General features: G+C 36.5%; 1 protein-coding gene across 7 annotated transcripts in view; it reads left to right on the forward strand.

The window, feature by feature from the left end:
- Positions 1 to 10,332, forward strand: part of ALG13 (ALG13, UDP-N-acetylglucosaminyltransferase subunit) — an 83,095-nt gene extending 72,763 nt beyond the window's left edge. For 5 of the 7 annotated variants that reach the window (XM_025371998.1, XM_025371996.1, XM_025372000.1 and 2 more), the window contains 3 exons: positions 2,633 to 2,673; positions 7,420 to 7,594; positions 9,426 to 10,332. In XM_025371998.1, coding sequence (XP_025227783.1) covers positions 2,633 to 2,673; positions 7,420 to 7,594; positions 9,426 to 9,691 — 482 coding nt within the window. In that variant the 3' untranslated portion in view covers positions 9,692 to 10,332. The remainder of the gene's footprint in view (positions 1 to 2,632; positions 2,674 to 7,419; positions 7,595 to 9,425) is intronic. The other 2 variants (XM_025371997.1, XM_025372002.1) reach the window with 1 other exon arrangement.
- Positions 10,333 to 16,044: the final 5,712 nt, after the last annotated feature.

Here is a 16,044-nt window from a genome sequence, read left to right on the forward strand (position 1 = left end):
TTTTGCTATGCTCCTATATAATAGTCAAAATACAAGCTGATTTTTTTTTTTTGTGGTTTCACTTTGTTTTTCAGTTTTGCTTATACTTTTTAAAGCTCATTATAGAAAAGTTTGAAAATGCACAGAAGTATTAAATTAAAACAGCCGGGTGCAGTGGCTCACGCCTGTAATCCCAGCACTTTGGGAGACCAAGGTGGGTGGATCACGAGGTCAAGAGATTGAGACCATCCTGGCTAACATGGTGAAACCCGTCTCTACTGAAAATACAAAAGTTAGCTGAGCATGGTGGTGCGTGCCTGTAGTCCCAGCTATTCGGGAGGCTGAGGCAGGAGAATCGTTTGAACCCAGGAGGCAGAGGTTTCAGTGACCCAAGATCACACTGCTATACTCCAGCCTGGCGACAGAGTAAGACTCCATCTCAGAAAAAAAAAGAAAAAAAACACCTATAGTCTTTCTCCCATAGGTTGCCTTTTTTTTTTTTTTTTTTAATTATGCTTTAAGTTCTAGGGTACATGTGCAGAACGTGCAGGTTTGTTACATATGTATACATGTGCCATGTTGGTGTGCTGCACCCATTAACTCATCATTTACATTAGGTATATCTCCTGATGCTATCGCTCCCCCTCCCCCCTCCCCACAATAGGACCTGGTGTGTGATGTTCCTCTTCCTGTGTCCAAGTGATCTCATTGTTCACTTCCCACCTATGAGTGAGAACATGCGGTGTTTGGTTTTCTGTTCTTGCGATAGTTTGCTGAGGATGATAGTTTCCAGCTGCATCCATGTCCCTACAAAAGACACGAACTCATCCTTTTTTATGGCTGCATAGTATTCCATGGTGTATATGTGCCACATTTTCTTCATCCAGTCTGTCACTGATGGACATTTGGGTTGATTCCAAGTCTTTGCTATTGTGAATAGTGCTGCAGTAAACATACGTGTGCATGTGTCTTTATAGCAGCATGACTTATAATCCTTTGGGTGTATCCCCAGTAATGGGATGGTTGAGTCAAATGGTATTTCTAGTTCTAGATCCTTGAGAAATCACCACACTGTTATCCACAATGGTTGAACTAGTTTACAGTCCCACCAACAGTGTGAAAGTGTTCCTATTTCTCCATATCCTCTCCAGCACCTGTTGTTTCCTGATTTTTTAGTGATTGCCGTTCTAACTGGTGTGAGATGGTATCTCATTGTGGTTTTGATTTGCATTTCTCTGATGGCCAGTGATGATGAGCATTTTTTCATGTGCCTGTTGGCTGTATGAATGTCTTCTTTTGAGAAGTGTCTGTTCATATCCTTTGCCCACTTTTTGATGGGGTTGTTTGTTTCTTTCTTGTAAATTTGATTGAGTTCTTTATAGGTTCTGGATATTAGCCCTTTGTCAGATGAGTAGGTTGCAAAAATTTTCTCCCATTCTGTAGGTTGCCTGTTCACTCTGATGGTAGTTTCTTTTGCTGTACAGAAGCTCTTTAGTTTAATTAGATCCCATTTGTCAATTTTGGCTTTTGTTGCCATTGCTTTTGGTGTTTTAGACATGAAGTCCTTGCCCAACAAGCTGATTTTTTAAAAAATGGCAGTAAATGTATTTGTATGTGTAGGGAGTCTCCAACTTAAAGAGGGGTTTTCTGAAAGTTCATCTGTTAGTGGAACTCAGATTATGTTACTTTGTAAATAAAAATATGTGTGGATCTCAGGTCAAGCAATAAAAATACATTTAGAGATGCAATTGGAATGCTAAAAGCAGTTTTTGTTCATTTATGAAATAGTTCAGTTTCATAATGTCAAGAAAAATTACCTTGCTCATTGCCCTTCTCTTTAGAGTTCTGGTGGTGGTATGTCAGTCATGGCAAATAAAAACAGGATGAATTGTTTCATATTGTTCTAATTGTCTCAGCAGGCATCACTAATCTCTGTCAGTAGAGTATTAGTCTGTATTGTATATAAGTGCTAGTAACTGAGGACCAAAATAATTGCTTATGTTCTAGAAGTGTATTAAAGTAAAAATTCCATTTTGAAACAAACAAGAAAATGCCTTTATTGGATTCTTCCTAAATATTACCCAAGTGACATTCTTTTAACATCTGCCTAAAATTAAGATTAGAAATAAAAATTTTATTTGGTAACTAAACCTTAGATGAGAAAATAATTTTACCTATATTGGTAGGTAAGTAGTCATTTACTATAAGGTAAAATTGAGAATGGTATTAATGTGGCAAGATTACATTGATATCTTAATAATGCTGAAACAGAAAAGCTCTTTTTTTTTTTCTTTTTTGAGATAGAGTCTCACTCTGTCACCCAGGCTGGAGTGCAGTGGCATGATCTCAGCTCAATGCAACCTCCACCTCCCAGATTCAAGTGATTCTTATGCCTCAGCCTCCTGAGTAGCTGGAATTACAGGCATCTGCCACCACGTCCAGCTAATTTTTATAGTTTTAGTAGAGACGGGGTTTCACCATGTTGGCCAGGATGGTCTTGAACTCCTGACCTCAAGTAATCTGCCCACCTAGGCCTCCCAAAGTGCTGGGATTACAAGCATGAGCAACCACGCCCAGCCAGAAGAGCTTTTAAAAGATAATTCTAATTGCTTATGTCAGTCAAGTCACTAATTTTTTTGGTTTTTAATTTTAGATACAAAAGTTTTGCAGTACTATTTCAATCTAGGATTACAGGTAAGTGCCATGTTAAAATTTCTTTGATAAGCCCTATTTTCAAAGTATAAACTGTTTTGATAATCAGACCCTTGAACTTCAAAAACCAAAAGCACTAAGGCGACTAAAAATTTTATTTCTGTCTGAGAGATCTCTCAAGATGAGGTAGTTCAGTTGTCTGCTTTAGCCTCCCAGTTCTTTAGTTTCTCTTACAAAATACTCATTAAACTGAAGAGAGGGGTACTGGGCTGTAAGCAGCACAACCTCAGCATATATTAGATTAGCCATCATATTTAACATTACATACTAACTTTTCACTGTGGTGGTCTGTCTCAAAATAAATGAATTATCCTAAAATATTTTTATGACTATCTTTCCATTTTATGTGAAAATTAGACAGATTCAAAGATACTTAAGGCACTGTGTTTTGTTCTTTGAAACCAATGAGAACAAAGACACAATGTACCAGAATCTCTGAGACACAGCTAAAGCAGTGTTTAGAGAGAAATTTATAGCACTAAATACCCACATGAGAAACCGGGAAGTATCTAAAATCAACACCCTAACATCACAATTAAAAGAACTAGAGAAGCAAAAGCAAACAAATTCAAAAGCTAGCAAAAGACAAGAAATAACTAAGATCAGAGCAGAACTGAAAGAGAGAGAGACACGAAAAACCCTTCAAAAAATCTGAATCTAGGAGCTGTTTTTTTTTGTTTTTTTTTTTTTTTAAAGATTAACAAAATAGATACACCATTAGCCAGGTGAATAAAGAAGAAAAGAGAGAAGATCAAATAGACATAATAAAAAATGATACCACAGAACACGAACTACTGTCAGAGAATACTATAAACACCTCTATGCAAATAAACTAGAAAATCTAGAAGAAATAGATAAATTCCTGGACACACACACGCTCCCAAGACTAAAGCAGGAAGAAGTCGAATCCCTGAGTAGACCAAAAACAAGTTCTGAAATTGAGGCAGTAATTAATAGCCTACCAACCAAAAAAAGTCCAGGACCAGATGGATTCACAGCCGAATTCTACCAGAGGTACAGAGAGGAGCTGGTACCATGCTTTCTGAAACTGTTCCAATCAATAGAAAGAGAGGGACTCCTTCCTAACTCATTTTATGAAGCCAACATCATCCTGATACCAAAACCTGGCAGAGACACAAAAAAAGAAAATTTCAGGTCAGTATCCCTGATGAACATTAATGTGAAAATCCTCAGTAAAATACTGGCAAACCGAATCCAGCAGCACATTAAAAAGCTTATCCATCACAATCAAGTGGATGCAAGGGTGGTTCAACATAAGCAAATCAATAAATGTAATCCATCACATAAACAGAACCAATGACAAAAACCACATGACTATCTCAATAGATGCAGAAAAGGCCTTCTATAAAATTCAACACCCCTTCATGCTAAAAACTCACTATAAATTAGGTATTGATGGAACGTGTCTCAAAATAATAAAAACTATTTAGGACAATCCCACAGCCAATATCATACTAAATGGGCAAAAGCTGGAAGCATTCCCTTTGAAAAACCAGCACAAGACAAGGATGTCCTCTCTCACCATTCCTATTCAACATAGTATTGGAAGTTCTGGCCAGGGCAGTCAGGCAAGAGAAAGAAAGAAAGGGTATATGAATAGGAAAACAGGAAGTCACATTGTCTTTGTTTGCAGATGACATGATTGTATATTTTAAAAACCCCATTGTCTCATCCCAAAAACTCCTTAAGCTGATAAGCAACTTCAGCAAAGTCTGAACTTGTGTGCAACACAAAATCAGTGTGCAAAAATCACAAGCATTTCTATATACCAATAATAGCCAAATCATGAGTGAATTCGCATTCACAATTGCTACAAAGAGAATAAAATACCTAGGAATCCAACTAACAAGGGATGTGAAGGACCTCTTCATGGAGAACTACAAATCACTGTTCAACGAAATAAGAGAGGACACAAACAAAGGGAAAAACATTCCATGCTTATGGATAGGAAAAATCAGTATCATGAAAATGACCATACTGCCAAAAGTAATTTATAGATTCAATGCTATTCCTATTAAACTACCATTGACTTTCTTCAATTAGAAAAAACTTCAAATTTCATACAAAACCAAAAACGAGTCCGTATAGCCAAGACAATCCTAAGCAAAAAAGAACAAAGCTGGAGGCATCATGCTATCTGACTTCAAACTATTTTACAAGGCCACAGTAACCAAAACAGCATAGTACTGGTACCAAAACAGGTATATAGACCAACAGAACAGAAGAGAGGCCTCAGAAATAATGCCACAGATCTACAACCATCTGATCTTTGGCAAACCTGACAAAAACAAGCAATGGGGAAAGGATTCCCTATTTAATAAATGGTGTTGGGAAAACTGGCTAACCATATGCAGAAAACTGAAACTGGACCCATTCCTTACACCTTATACAAAAATTAACTCAAGATGGATTAAAGACTTAGACATAAGACCTAAAACCATAAAAACCCTAGAAGACGACCTAGGCAATACCATTCAGGACATAGGCATGGGCAAAAACTTCATGACTAGAACACCAAAAGCAATGGCAACAAAAGCAAAACTAAAATTGACAAGTGGGATCTAATTAAACTAAAGAGCTTCTGCACAGCAAAAGAAACTATCAGTGTGAACAGGCAACCTACAGAATGGGAGAAAGTTTTTGCCATCCATCTGACAAAGGACGAATATCCAGAATCTACAAGGAACTTAAACAAATTTACAAGAAATAATCAAAAAGTGGGCAAAGAATATGAACAGACACTTTTCAAAAGACATTTATGTGACCAACAAACATGAAAAACTCATCATCACTGGTCATTAGAGAAATGCAAATCAAAACCATAATGAGATACCAGTTAGAATGGCAATCATTAAAAAGTCAGGAAACAACAGATGCTGGAGAGGATGCGGAGAAATAGGAACGCTTTTACACTGTTGGCTGGATTGTAAATTAGTTCAACCATTGTGGAAGACAGTGTGGCGATTCCTCAGGGATCTAGAATGAGAAATACAATCTGATCCAACCATCCCATTACTGGGTATATATCCAAAGGATTATAAATCATTCTATAAAGACCCATGCACACGTATGTTTATTGCAGTACTATTCACAATACCAAAGACTTGAACCAACTCACATACCCATCAATGATAGACTGCATAAAGAAAATGTGGCACACATACACTGTGGAATACTATGCAGCCATAAAAAAAGACTGAGTTTGTGTCCTTTGCAGGGACATGGATGAAGCTGGCAACCATTCTCCACAAACTAACACAGAAAAAGAAAACCAAACACCGCATGTTCTCACTCATAAGTGAGAGTTGAACAGTGAGAACCTATGGGCACAGGGAGGTGAACATCACACATCGGGGCCTGTTGGGGGATTGGGGGCAAGGGGAGGGAGAGCATTAGGACAAATACCTAATGTAGATAATGGATTGATGGGTGTAGCAAACCACCATGGCACATGTATACCCATGTAACAAACCTGCGTGTTCTGCACATGTATCCCAGAACTTATAATAAATTAAATATAAAAATAAAAATAAAGAGCTGCATTTTTAAAGCACTCATGTGTTCAAAGATGCTTGCTCAACACTGGTTTTTCACCACTCCCCTGAGTTGTAGAGGCAGGTGGGTACTGACAAATGTCTTCATCAATGAAAGGTGTCTCTGATTTGAGGTGAGAGCTCTTTTATTTTAGTCTTTCAGGGATCACTTTCCCTCTGAAATACACTTGACTTAAAATGTAACAATATGGCATATTTACTGAAAGGAATAATGCATCTTAAGACCTCTCAGATGATGATAAACTCTATGCTGTCTTGGATGAATGCTCAGATTAGTTCATATTCCCTGACACTGATTTCCCTAAAGCTTTAGACATGTCAGTGCCAAGAAAACTGTCTTCCCAAATAGTACACATCTATAAATTAAGAGTAATGGGGTGGGTTTTTGTTCTTTGAGACTATTTTTCCTAAATTCAGTTTCAAGAATTGATAAACCGCTTGCCCTTCTGTTATGTTAGTTTATTATAGTCACATGTGGAAACTTTGTAATCTATTTCACTGAGGCATTTAAAAATATTTTCCTGCCTTTTACATCATGGAATACCAGGAGATGCTGAGTAGATATTTCAGTATTTTTCTTATTAGAAATCATAGTGTCTATTGTAGTACATTTTGAAACTATGGTATAAAGAGAACTAAAATCACCTCTATGATCACTGTATACTTTCATATATTTTCTTACAACTTTTGTATTTTACAAACTATGGATTATGCTGTATAATTTTTTAATCTTTTAGCAATACAGGCATTTTTTCTTTAAATAGTTTACAGCATGATTTTCGTTGCCTGTATAGTATTTCATTACGGGTATATAATTTATCCAGTTCCCTGTTGTTAAATACTATGTGCGATGTTTTTTGCTTTTAAAAATACTATAAAAGACACCTTTGTATACAGGTCTTCCAGACGATTCCCTGAAAGAATTTTTAGGTTTAAATATGAGATACAAATTCCGCAAAAGATCCTGAAGTTCTTATAGAGAACAGACTAAAGTGTCAAGTTTTTAGGTCAAAAAAGTCATTGCTACCTCACCTGAAAATCATGTCCCAATTCTTACTTTTTTTTTTTTTTTTTGGTCTGTGGGGAACTGTATTACATTAAGAATAGAGAAAAGTAAAGTTTCTTGTTTTTTTGCTGCCCTTTCTTGCTCAAGTGCTATTACCACAACTACTGGCACTCCATGGTCTATGTGCCACAGATGCAGCAGCAGCTTCATGTAGAGAATTATCCAGTCTATACTGAGCCACCTCTGGTAGATCCAACCATTCCTCAATTTTACAGTGAGGTGAGGAGAGAAGATGGCACACAGGCGGAAGCATCAGCAAATGGTGAGTATGTAATGAGATTGCCAGCAAGAAAGACAGTTGGATTTTATTGTGTGTAATTCAGTAATAACTTTCATATGTTTCATGAGGTCCATATACTACACCAGTGATTCTCAAAGCATGATATGTGGACCTCTTGTGGTCCCTAAGACTCTTTCAAGGGAGTCATGAGGTCAGAAGTGTTCATAATACTACTAAGATTTTATTTGCCCCTTTCACTGGCTTGTATTTTCATTGAGGGTATAGAAACCAGTGATGGGTAAAACTGCTGGCACCTAAGCACAAATTGATAGTGGCCCCAGACTCTGCTAGTAATCAGTGTTTATCTCACTGCCATACACCCATGGTACAAAAATGCCAATCTTATTTTTTTTTGTTTAATCAAAGACATTTTTACTAAATTTTTATCCTTGAATAGTTGTATTTTTCTTTGTGACAAAAATGAAACTACTTATAAAACACTTCTGCATACTAAATGAAGTATAATGATTAACTTAAGGAAAAAGACTTGTGCTATTAAGTTATGAGTTGTACTTGCTGACTTGAAAGAGGGATAAATTATCATTATTCACACTTAGTTGATCTGGTCGGCATTTTCTTAAATGAACAAAGTGAGCCTGTCACTTTAGGATAAATAACTAGTAATATTTGTTTTCAAAGATACAATTTTAGCTTTCAAATAAAAATTAGAATTTAGGAAAACATTTATTTTCCACCACGAGCTTGACACCTTCCCACCAACTGAAACTCCTGTAATAAGTAGAGCTGAATGTAGTTTCTTAAATTGTATGAGGAAATGTGTCAACATTTGGAAGATCTGCATAACTCAGTGAAGGAGGAGTTTTACCTTTGAGGAACTACCACTTATGTAGTTTGGGTGTAGCATCAAAGAATATCTACAATTACCTGAAAGGCTAGGTATTAAAATACTGATGGTTCACGCCTGTAATCCCAGCACTTTGGGAGGCTGCGGCAGGTGGATCACCTGAGTTCAGGAGTTCGTACCTGACTTGCCAGGGTTGTTACAGAACTAATTGGGACCTTACGTATAAGTATGCTATTACCTGGTGCATATTAGGAATACTACTTTCTCTCTTCCTTTCCTTTTTTAAAGCATATTACATTGTCAGTCTTTTTTTTTTTTTTAATTTTGTGCAATATACCTTCTATAGAGCTATTTTTAATTGTAATTAACTATGAGGCAGTGGCAGTCTTAATTTCACAGAGTTAATCTAAGCCCAAGTAATGAATTTTTTTTTTTTTTTTTGGTCTAATGTGTATGTTCATTATAGCAAGATCAAAACAGCATTTATTTCCACTGGAACTGACTTGTGGCAAAAGTGCTATGAAATTAAAATTTGATCTTAATGACATTCAAGAGATGACACTTTTAGGGTGCTCTTCAGAATTATACTTTCAGGTATAGACCAGACTGTCCAGACACCTGAATTTTTCATTGCTAAATGGTTATTCGGATGATGTCTCTTGTAAAACTATTGGATAACTCAATTGTGACCACCTCTTATAAGAATTTAACTAGAAGGACTCTAGAGAATATTTATGTATTTAGCTTGTTGATACCTAAATCATCCCAGAAAGATAGCTGTCTGTACGTTGAATAGATTTGACACATGTATTTCACAGTTTTTTAATTTGGAAATTTTCATATTTAGTCATTATTTGTATTTAAAGTACTCCTGCTGCAATTGCTGTGATCTTTCTTATAGTCAATAAATTTTATTTTCACACATAAGAACATCCACTTATGTTGCATGGGGTTCTGTTTTGGTGAATTTTTGTATGTAAAGTAGACTGTATACATTCTTTCTTTCAGATACTTTTCCGAATGCTGATCCTTCATCTGTCCCTCATGGAGCAGTCTATTATCCAGTAATGTCAGATCCCTATGGGCAGCCACCTTTGCCAGGTTTTGACTCCTGCCTCCCAGTTGTGCCAGATTATTCCTGTGTTCCCCCCTGGCATCCAGTTGGTACAGCATATGGTGGTTCTTCTCAAATTCATGGTGCTATAAATCCTGGCCCAATTGGCTATCTTGCTCCATCTCCCCCAGCTTCTCACTATGTACCTCAGGGTATGTAAGATCCAGCAGTATGAAGTATTCTTGCACTGCCATTTTCTTGCTGTTTTTGTTTTTAGAAAGTTTTTTATGTTAGTGGTTAAATGATTTAGGTGATTAGTGTTTACTATTTGTCTTTAAAATTATTTTACCTTTTGATTTAAAATAGTACTTTAAAATAAAGGGATATTATTTTGGGCTGTGACTAAGGAAATTGAGATGGATGTACAACTAGCCCCATATTGAGCATACTTCATTGTATTCAGCTGTTTTCCTGTCAGCCATTTGTCAGCTTTATATTAGCTGATGGTACCAATTGATAAAATGAATATAAAGTATTTCATTGGTTCAGAGATCACACATCATATTAAGCCATGCAGAATTGGAATAACTTGAACTTTTTTCTAGAAAGTAAAACCAAGAGCCTTTGCTTCTGGGTAACTCACTTAATATTAAATTAAAGAGCTCTTCAGGTTTCTTGAGAATTGTCTGAAGCCAGTTGCATTCTGTGATATCAGTTTTGAAGGCACATGGTTCTCTGCTTTAGATTTATCCCATACGCTATTGTTTAATACTGGATGTATGTAAGTGTTTTACTGCACTGTATTGAATTGGTGTCTTTTGCACAGTTAGCAGTAAATAAAAAATAGCATTTAAAATTGCCGAAACAAGTGGGATTTTTTCTTTTTGCGTTTTCATGTCAGCAAAGAGTACCAGACGTTTGATTGTTTCAACATGTTTTTTCTCTGGCATTTTGGTTGTCAAAGAATGTGAATTTTTAGCATGAACTGGTGGGGAGTAGTTGCAGAGCCACTTGAAATGTTATTTAATCTAGAGTCATTGCAGCACATACTACCATATCTACGCCTTTTCTCTGGAAAATGTTTCTTTTGTGTGTGTGCATGTTTTTTAAAGCATCTATAACCCTCTTATAGAACTTTAGACTTCTCATTGTCCTATGCTTTCAATAGTTATAGGGGCCAAGGGAAAACTCCTTCACCCTCTAAAGGTTCACCGAAAGCTCACGAAAGGCAGGTAAAGAGGAGAAAGGGCATATAAATTTTAATGTGTACACAGGAACCTTCAGAATGAAGACCCAAAAATACAGGGGAAATTGTCCATTTTTATGCTTAGGTTCAACGAAGTATGGACAGCCATGTGGAAATATAATTGGACAAAATGGGTATGATCTGCTAATGGACTTGAGTAGGGGAAACCCAACAAGGCTTATTCGTGTTCTTGGCCTCTCTGAGCACACATTCCTTCCTTCTGGGTATGGGACAGGATCCTCTCTGGAATAGGGGGTCTTATGACAGTCAAACCAGGTAGATGAGATAAATGTTTTATGGCCAGTTTTTACACAGAAAGGTGTAGTAATATTTTTAGGTTTTAGAAAAGTTCGAGTAATATTTTTAGGTTTTGTGGCTGGCTTTCAGGAAAAAGGGGTTCTGGTTTCTATGACCCACCTTGGGGAAGAGGGACTCTAATTTCTATGGCTAGCTTTGAGGAAGAAGGAGACTGAGAGACAGGAGGGCAGGAGAAGGTCAGAGAAAAACTTGCTACTGAGGCCTTCATTTGGGGTTATTGTTTTCTGAGTCCAGACATTGTCACATCTTACCGTTTTTGTTTTTAGACTTAATCTTGTATCTCTGAAGGCCTGGCTTGTCTTTGGCTTGCTGTGAGATACATTTCATCATCCTTTTTTGCCTTCTCCCTTTCATCTATCTGAAGACCACAAGATGTCCTGTATTGATCAGTTCTTCTCTGAGGGGCAAATAATCCTGAATGCTTTGCTCTGTCTCACCTGACAAACAGCTATTTAAAAAGTGTTCTTTGGTTGCCACAAAACCTATTTATATCACTTTCTTAAAAGGTTATTTATGTTTGTGAATCAGTCTCTCCTTTCCCCCTGTGGCTACACCCTGGCCAAAAAGAACAATTTGAGACATCAGGGCTTGAAGTACTTGAACAGTTGAAGGTACTGGAGTGGAACATTGCAAAGAAGATGTATCTTCAATGTACTGTTCTCAAGGTGATTGATATTGATGAGTTCTAAATAAGCCAGTGTGGTAAAGGGTTCTGCTTCATAATAGTACTGATTGGATTTGGTTTTGTATCCTTGATTTTAAGAAGGCCTTGCACTACAAGTTAGCATCTGACAACTTAAGGTGGATGGCAGTGCACTAATGTTTTATAACAACCAACTGTGTGTATTAGTGTTTTTAACTTCTCTGCTAACCTCCTGGGTTCTCAATTTATGCAGCCTGCAAATTGTGTTTTGCATGAAGGTTTATTTTACTCAAGCTTATAACATGGAATAGCCCCTTCCCAACATTTTTTGAATGTGCAAACATTTCTGAAGTATACATATCACAGAAAGTGCTTGTCCTCTGTCTTCAGCTGTCAGTGGTTCACTAGCTTCTAAGGGGTGTTTTAGAAGATTGTAGTCTTGAGAATACCGGTTTGGAATTTGGCGGGTTTTGAGACAAGCGCATCTGCCTTAGATTTCCAGTAGATTTGTTTTTATTTCAAACTTGTATATGCTGCCTTGCCTTGTGGTCTATTACCAATTAATGAAATTTAATCATGATTGGTATTAACGTAACCTGGAAGCAATGTGTGTACTAGATTGTGAACTATCAATTGAGGTCAGTGTTTATGGCCTGCTTAAATCATACAAGTTCTCTTTGTTTATGTATTACAATCAGTCTTCTCTAAGAAATAATCAAGGAGTGAGTCCTGGCCTTCCTATTGTTGGGGTAGAGGTGAGGGTAACCTGTACTGCTGCAGAAGTCTGCAGTCTTTCTTGGAGGCAGCTGCCAGGTAAAAAGGAAGTGGTTTTTGTGATGAAAACCAAAACAAAACCCTAACACTTAATCACCATATAGGATAAACATAGTGGTAGACTTCTCCTTTTTACAGATTACCTCTTAAGTTGCTCTTGTTGCAAAAGGTATCCTGTCTTTTCTCTGCTTTTAACCAAATTTCATCCATTTAGAATTGTTTATTTAGGGAAGGAAATATAAAGGCACTGTAGTTTGTTTGGAACCCTTTACTTACAGCCCTTTGTTGCCATGAATCTGGTTACGCTAAAGGTAAATAGCTGGATAATTTCTCATAGCCAGGAAAAATAATTAAATTCATTTGTATGCTGTATATATTCTCAAAACTGATTGTGGCTTTCTGCCTTGATTAAGAGCAGATGAAAACATTGAGTTGGTTTTACTGTTGAATTGTAAGACTTACGAATTTAAAACAGCTTTCATTTCCTTAAAGCTTATAATCAAGGTGTAAGCTTTGGATTTAAAAGAATAAACAAATCATGGGATTTTTTTTATGTGAACACCAGACATTCAGAACTTAAACAAATCTCCATAGATAATGAATGATATAGTCTATTGGGAAGGGTGGAGCATGAACTTAATCTAGACTTTTGTAAATCTGGGCCAAATTTAGTTCATTTCATATGAAACCTCTTTAAGGCCTTTTATATTTACGTTTATAATGAAGAATTCATATAATTTATATAAGAATTCAACAGAACTAATATGAGCATCCCTAATCTGAAAATCCGAAATGCTGCAAAATCTGAAACTTCTTGAGCACTGACTTCCTGCTCAAAGAAAATGCTCTTTGTGGCAATTTGGAATTTCGAATTAGGAATGCTCAACCAGTAAATATAAAGCAAATATTCTCAAACCTGAAAAAGTTTGAAATTCCAAACGCTTCTGGTCCCAAACATTTCGGATAAGGGATACTCTATATAGCAAGAGACAACCTCTTGTTTCCCTCCATCCTGCCTAGAATGTTGAGTTTCAGTAGGAGCAGCTTGATTTAGAACACTTGTCTTCTCTTCCACCTCAATGACCAAAGGCAGTTTTCCCTAAAATAGTTTTCATGGACATGGAGGGTGCCTGTGTGTGGGAGATGTAGCTTCAGGAAAGGATTGACCTGAGTTTAGGTAATGACCTGCTGTGTGACTAAAACTGCTTTAGAGTGATTATGGGAGGTGCTTCAAAATAATTTCAGGATGAGTATTATAGATGAAAGAACACTAACTTAATTATTCAATGACACTAGCTGTGTGTCATTGAATAATTATCATTGAAACTTGGGTTCATTATGCTATTTTGTTTGAAATTTTTGATAATAAAAACTACCTTGGTAACCTGCCATCTGGAGAGGAGATGTTTGCTTATGAAGTTAGTATGAATTTGGTTTTTTTGAAATGTTATCTTGAATCCTGAAAAGAATTATAAGGTTGTAGAGAGGCTGTCACATAAAGTCCGCCCTTTAAAACATCTAGAGTTTTGGGGAAAGCTATGGGATGGAAAATGGGTTCTTGAAATTCTGTAATTAATATTTGCTAGCTACACATAAAACCAATTTTAATAAACACATGACATTTATTTGTAGTGGAAACTAATTGAGGTAAGTGAACCAATTCAGGTTTTACTGTTTCAGTAATTGTTTTCCCAGTAATCACTACTTTTTCTTTTTTTTGAGAAGGAGTTTCCCTCTTGTTGCCCAGGCAACAATGGTACAATGGTGCGATCTCAGCTCACCACAACCTCCTCCCCTTCCCGAGTTCAAGTGATTCTCCTGCCTCAGCCTCCGGAGTAGCTGGGTTTACAGGCATGCGCCACCACACCCATCTAATGTTGTATTTTTAGTAGAGACGGGGTTTCTCCATGTTTGTCAGGCTGGTCTCGAACTCCTGACCTCAGATGATCCACCCACCTCGGCCTCCCAAAGTGCTGAGATTATAGGCGTGAGCCACCGCACCTGGCCGATCACCACCACTTTTGAGTTTACTTTTTTTCTTATGGCCGCTGGTGAGAGGTGATCTTGGAAACAAGAAAACCTGACTATTGTTTAGTTTTTTTCCTGGTAGGTGTCTCTTGCCACTGAGTAGACCTTTTGTGAAGGGGGGGTGGGGTCATTACAAACAATATTGAGGTTAAACTGAATCAGTTCTTGTAAATTCAGACCAGTCAGTGGATAAAAAGGTTAAAATCTATTCTAGCCAAACATTATTGGTTCATAGTATTGATTTATTAGTGTTATATGGATGGTCAGTCCCCTCACCCTAATTAGCAAATCTTTCTTGCAGAACTTTTGACTCTTTCCAGACTATATAATACAGGTTTTTCCAAATTGTTTGCAGAATTGCTGAAAAAATTCTACCCTAATACTAGACTTAAACTAATGTTTTATTTCCTTTCTCTGGTATATTGGCTACCTCAAAGTGAAAATTTTTACCTTCATAAAAAGCTATTTTATATTCAGTTGTTTTGTTTGTTTTAGCAGTTGAAGTTTGTTTCGATTTTCTTTAATTCCTTTTAGCTCTGCTAAAATAGCTTCAACTACCCAAGAAGTTTTTCCTTTCCTGGTTGTTTTGAAACATGGCATAGGATTTTGTTAATTTAGTTCTTTTTCTTTACTCACTGCTTATTTTTTCTCCAACATTTTATTATAAAAAGATTTTAAACACAGAGAAGTTGAAGGAATTGTTCAGTTAACATCTGTATATTTACTACCTAAGTTCTATACTTAACATTTTCCTGTACTTGCTTTTTCACATATCCATCTATAAGTCCTTATTTTTGATGCATTTCAAGGCAAATTGCAAACTTAAGTACAGATTACCTGTTGTAAACACTTCATGCATATTGTTAACTAGAGTTCAACAGTAGTTAAAGATTTTTTTCTTTTGAGGTAAAGTTTACATGCAGTGAAATGCACAAATCTTAAGTGTTAGATGCAGTGAGGTTTGATAAATACTTGTGAAACCCAAGCCCTGATCAAGATAACATTATCATCCCCAGAAAGTCTCTTCATGCTTCTTCCCAGTCAAATCTTTCTATCCCATTCCCCTAGGTAACCACTCTTGGTTTTGATTTTTCCCCAATAGATTAGTTTTCTGATTTTCTAACTGTACATAAATGAAAGTATATGCTCTCTTGTATAAGACTTATTTCAGCTTAATGTATTTGGAATTTATGTTGTGTGTATCAAAAATTTATTGCTGAATATTATTTCATTGTATGAATATGCCATAGTTTATCCTTTTGGTGGACACCTGGACCGTTTCCAGTTTTTTTTACATGTTATAAATAAAGCTTCTATGGATATTTTTCTGTAAGTCTTTTTATGAGCACATGTTTTCATTTATCCTGGAATAGAATTGTTGGGTCATAGGTGAGGTGCATGTTTAGTTTTTTTTTTTTTTTTTTTTAATGAGAAACTGCAGGACATTTTTCTCAAGTGGGTGTACCATTTTAAACTCCCATCAGCAGTGTATGACAGTTCCAGTTTCTCATTACCATCAGCAGATGATGGTGTCAGTGGTTTTTATTTTAGTCATTTTGGTGGA

This window comes from Theropithecus gelada, chromosome X (assembly GCF_003255815.1).
Source record: "Theropithecus gelada isolate Dixy chromosome X, Tgel_1.0, whole genome shotgun sequence".
In the NCBI taxonomy this organism is placed as follows: Eukaryota; Metazoa; Chordata; class Mammalia; order Primates; family Cercopithecidae; genus Theropithecus; species Theropithecus gelada.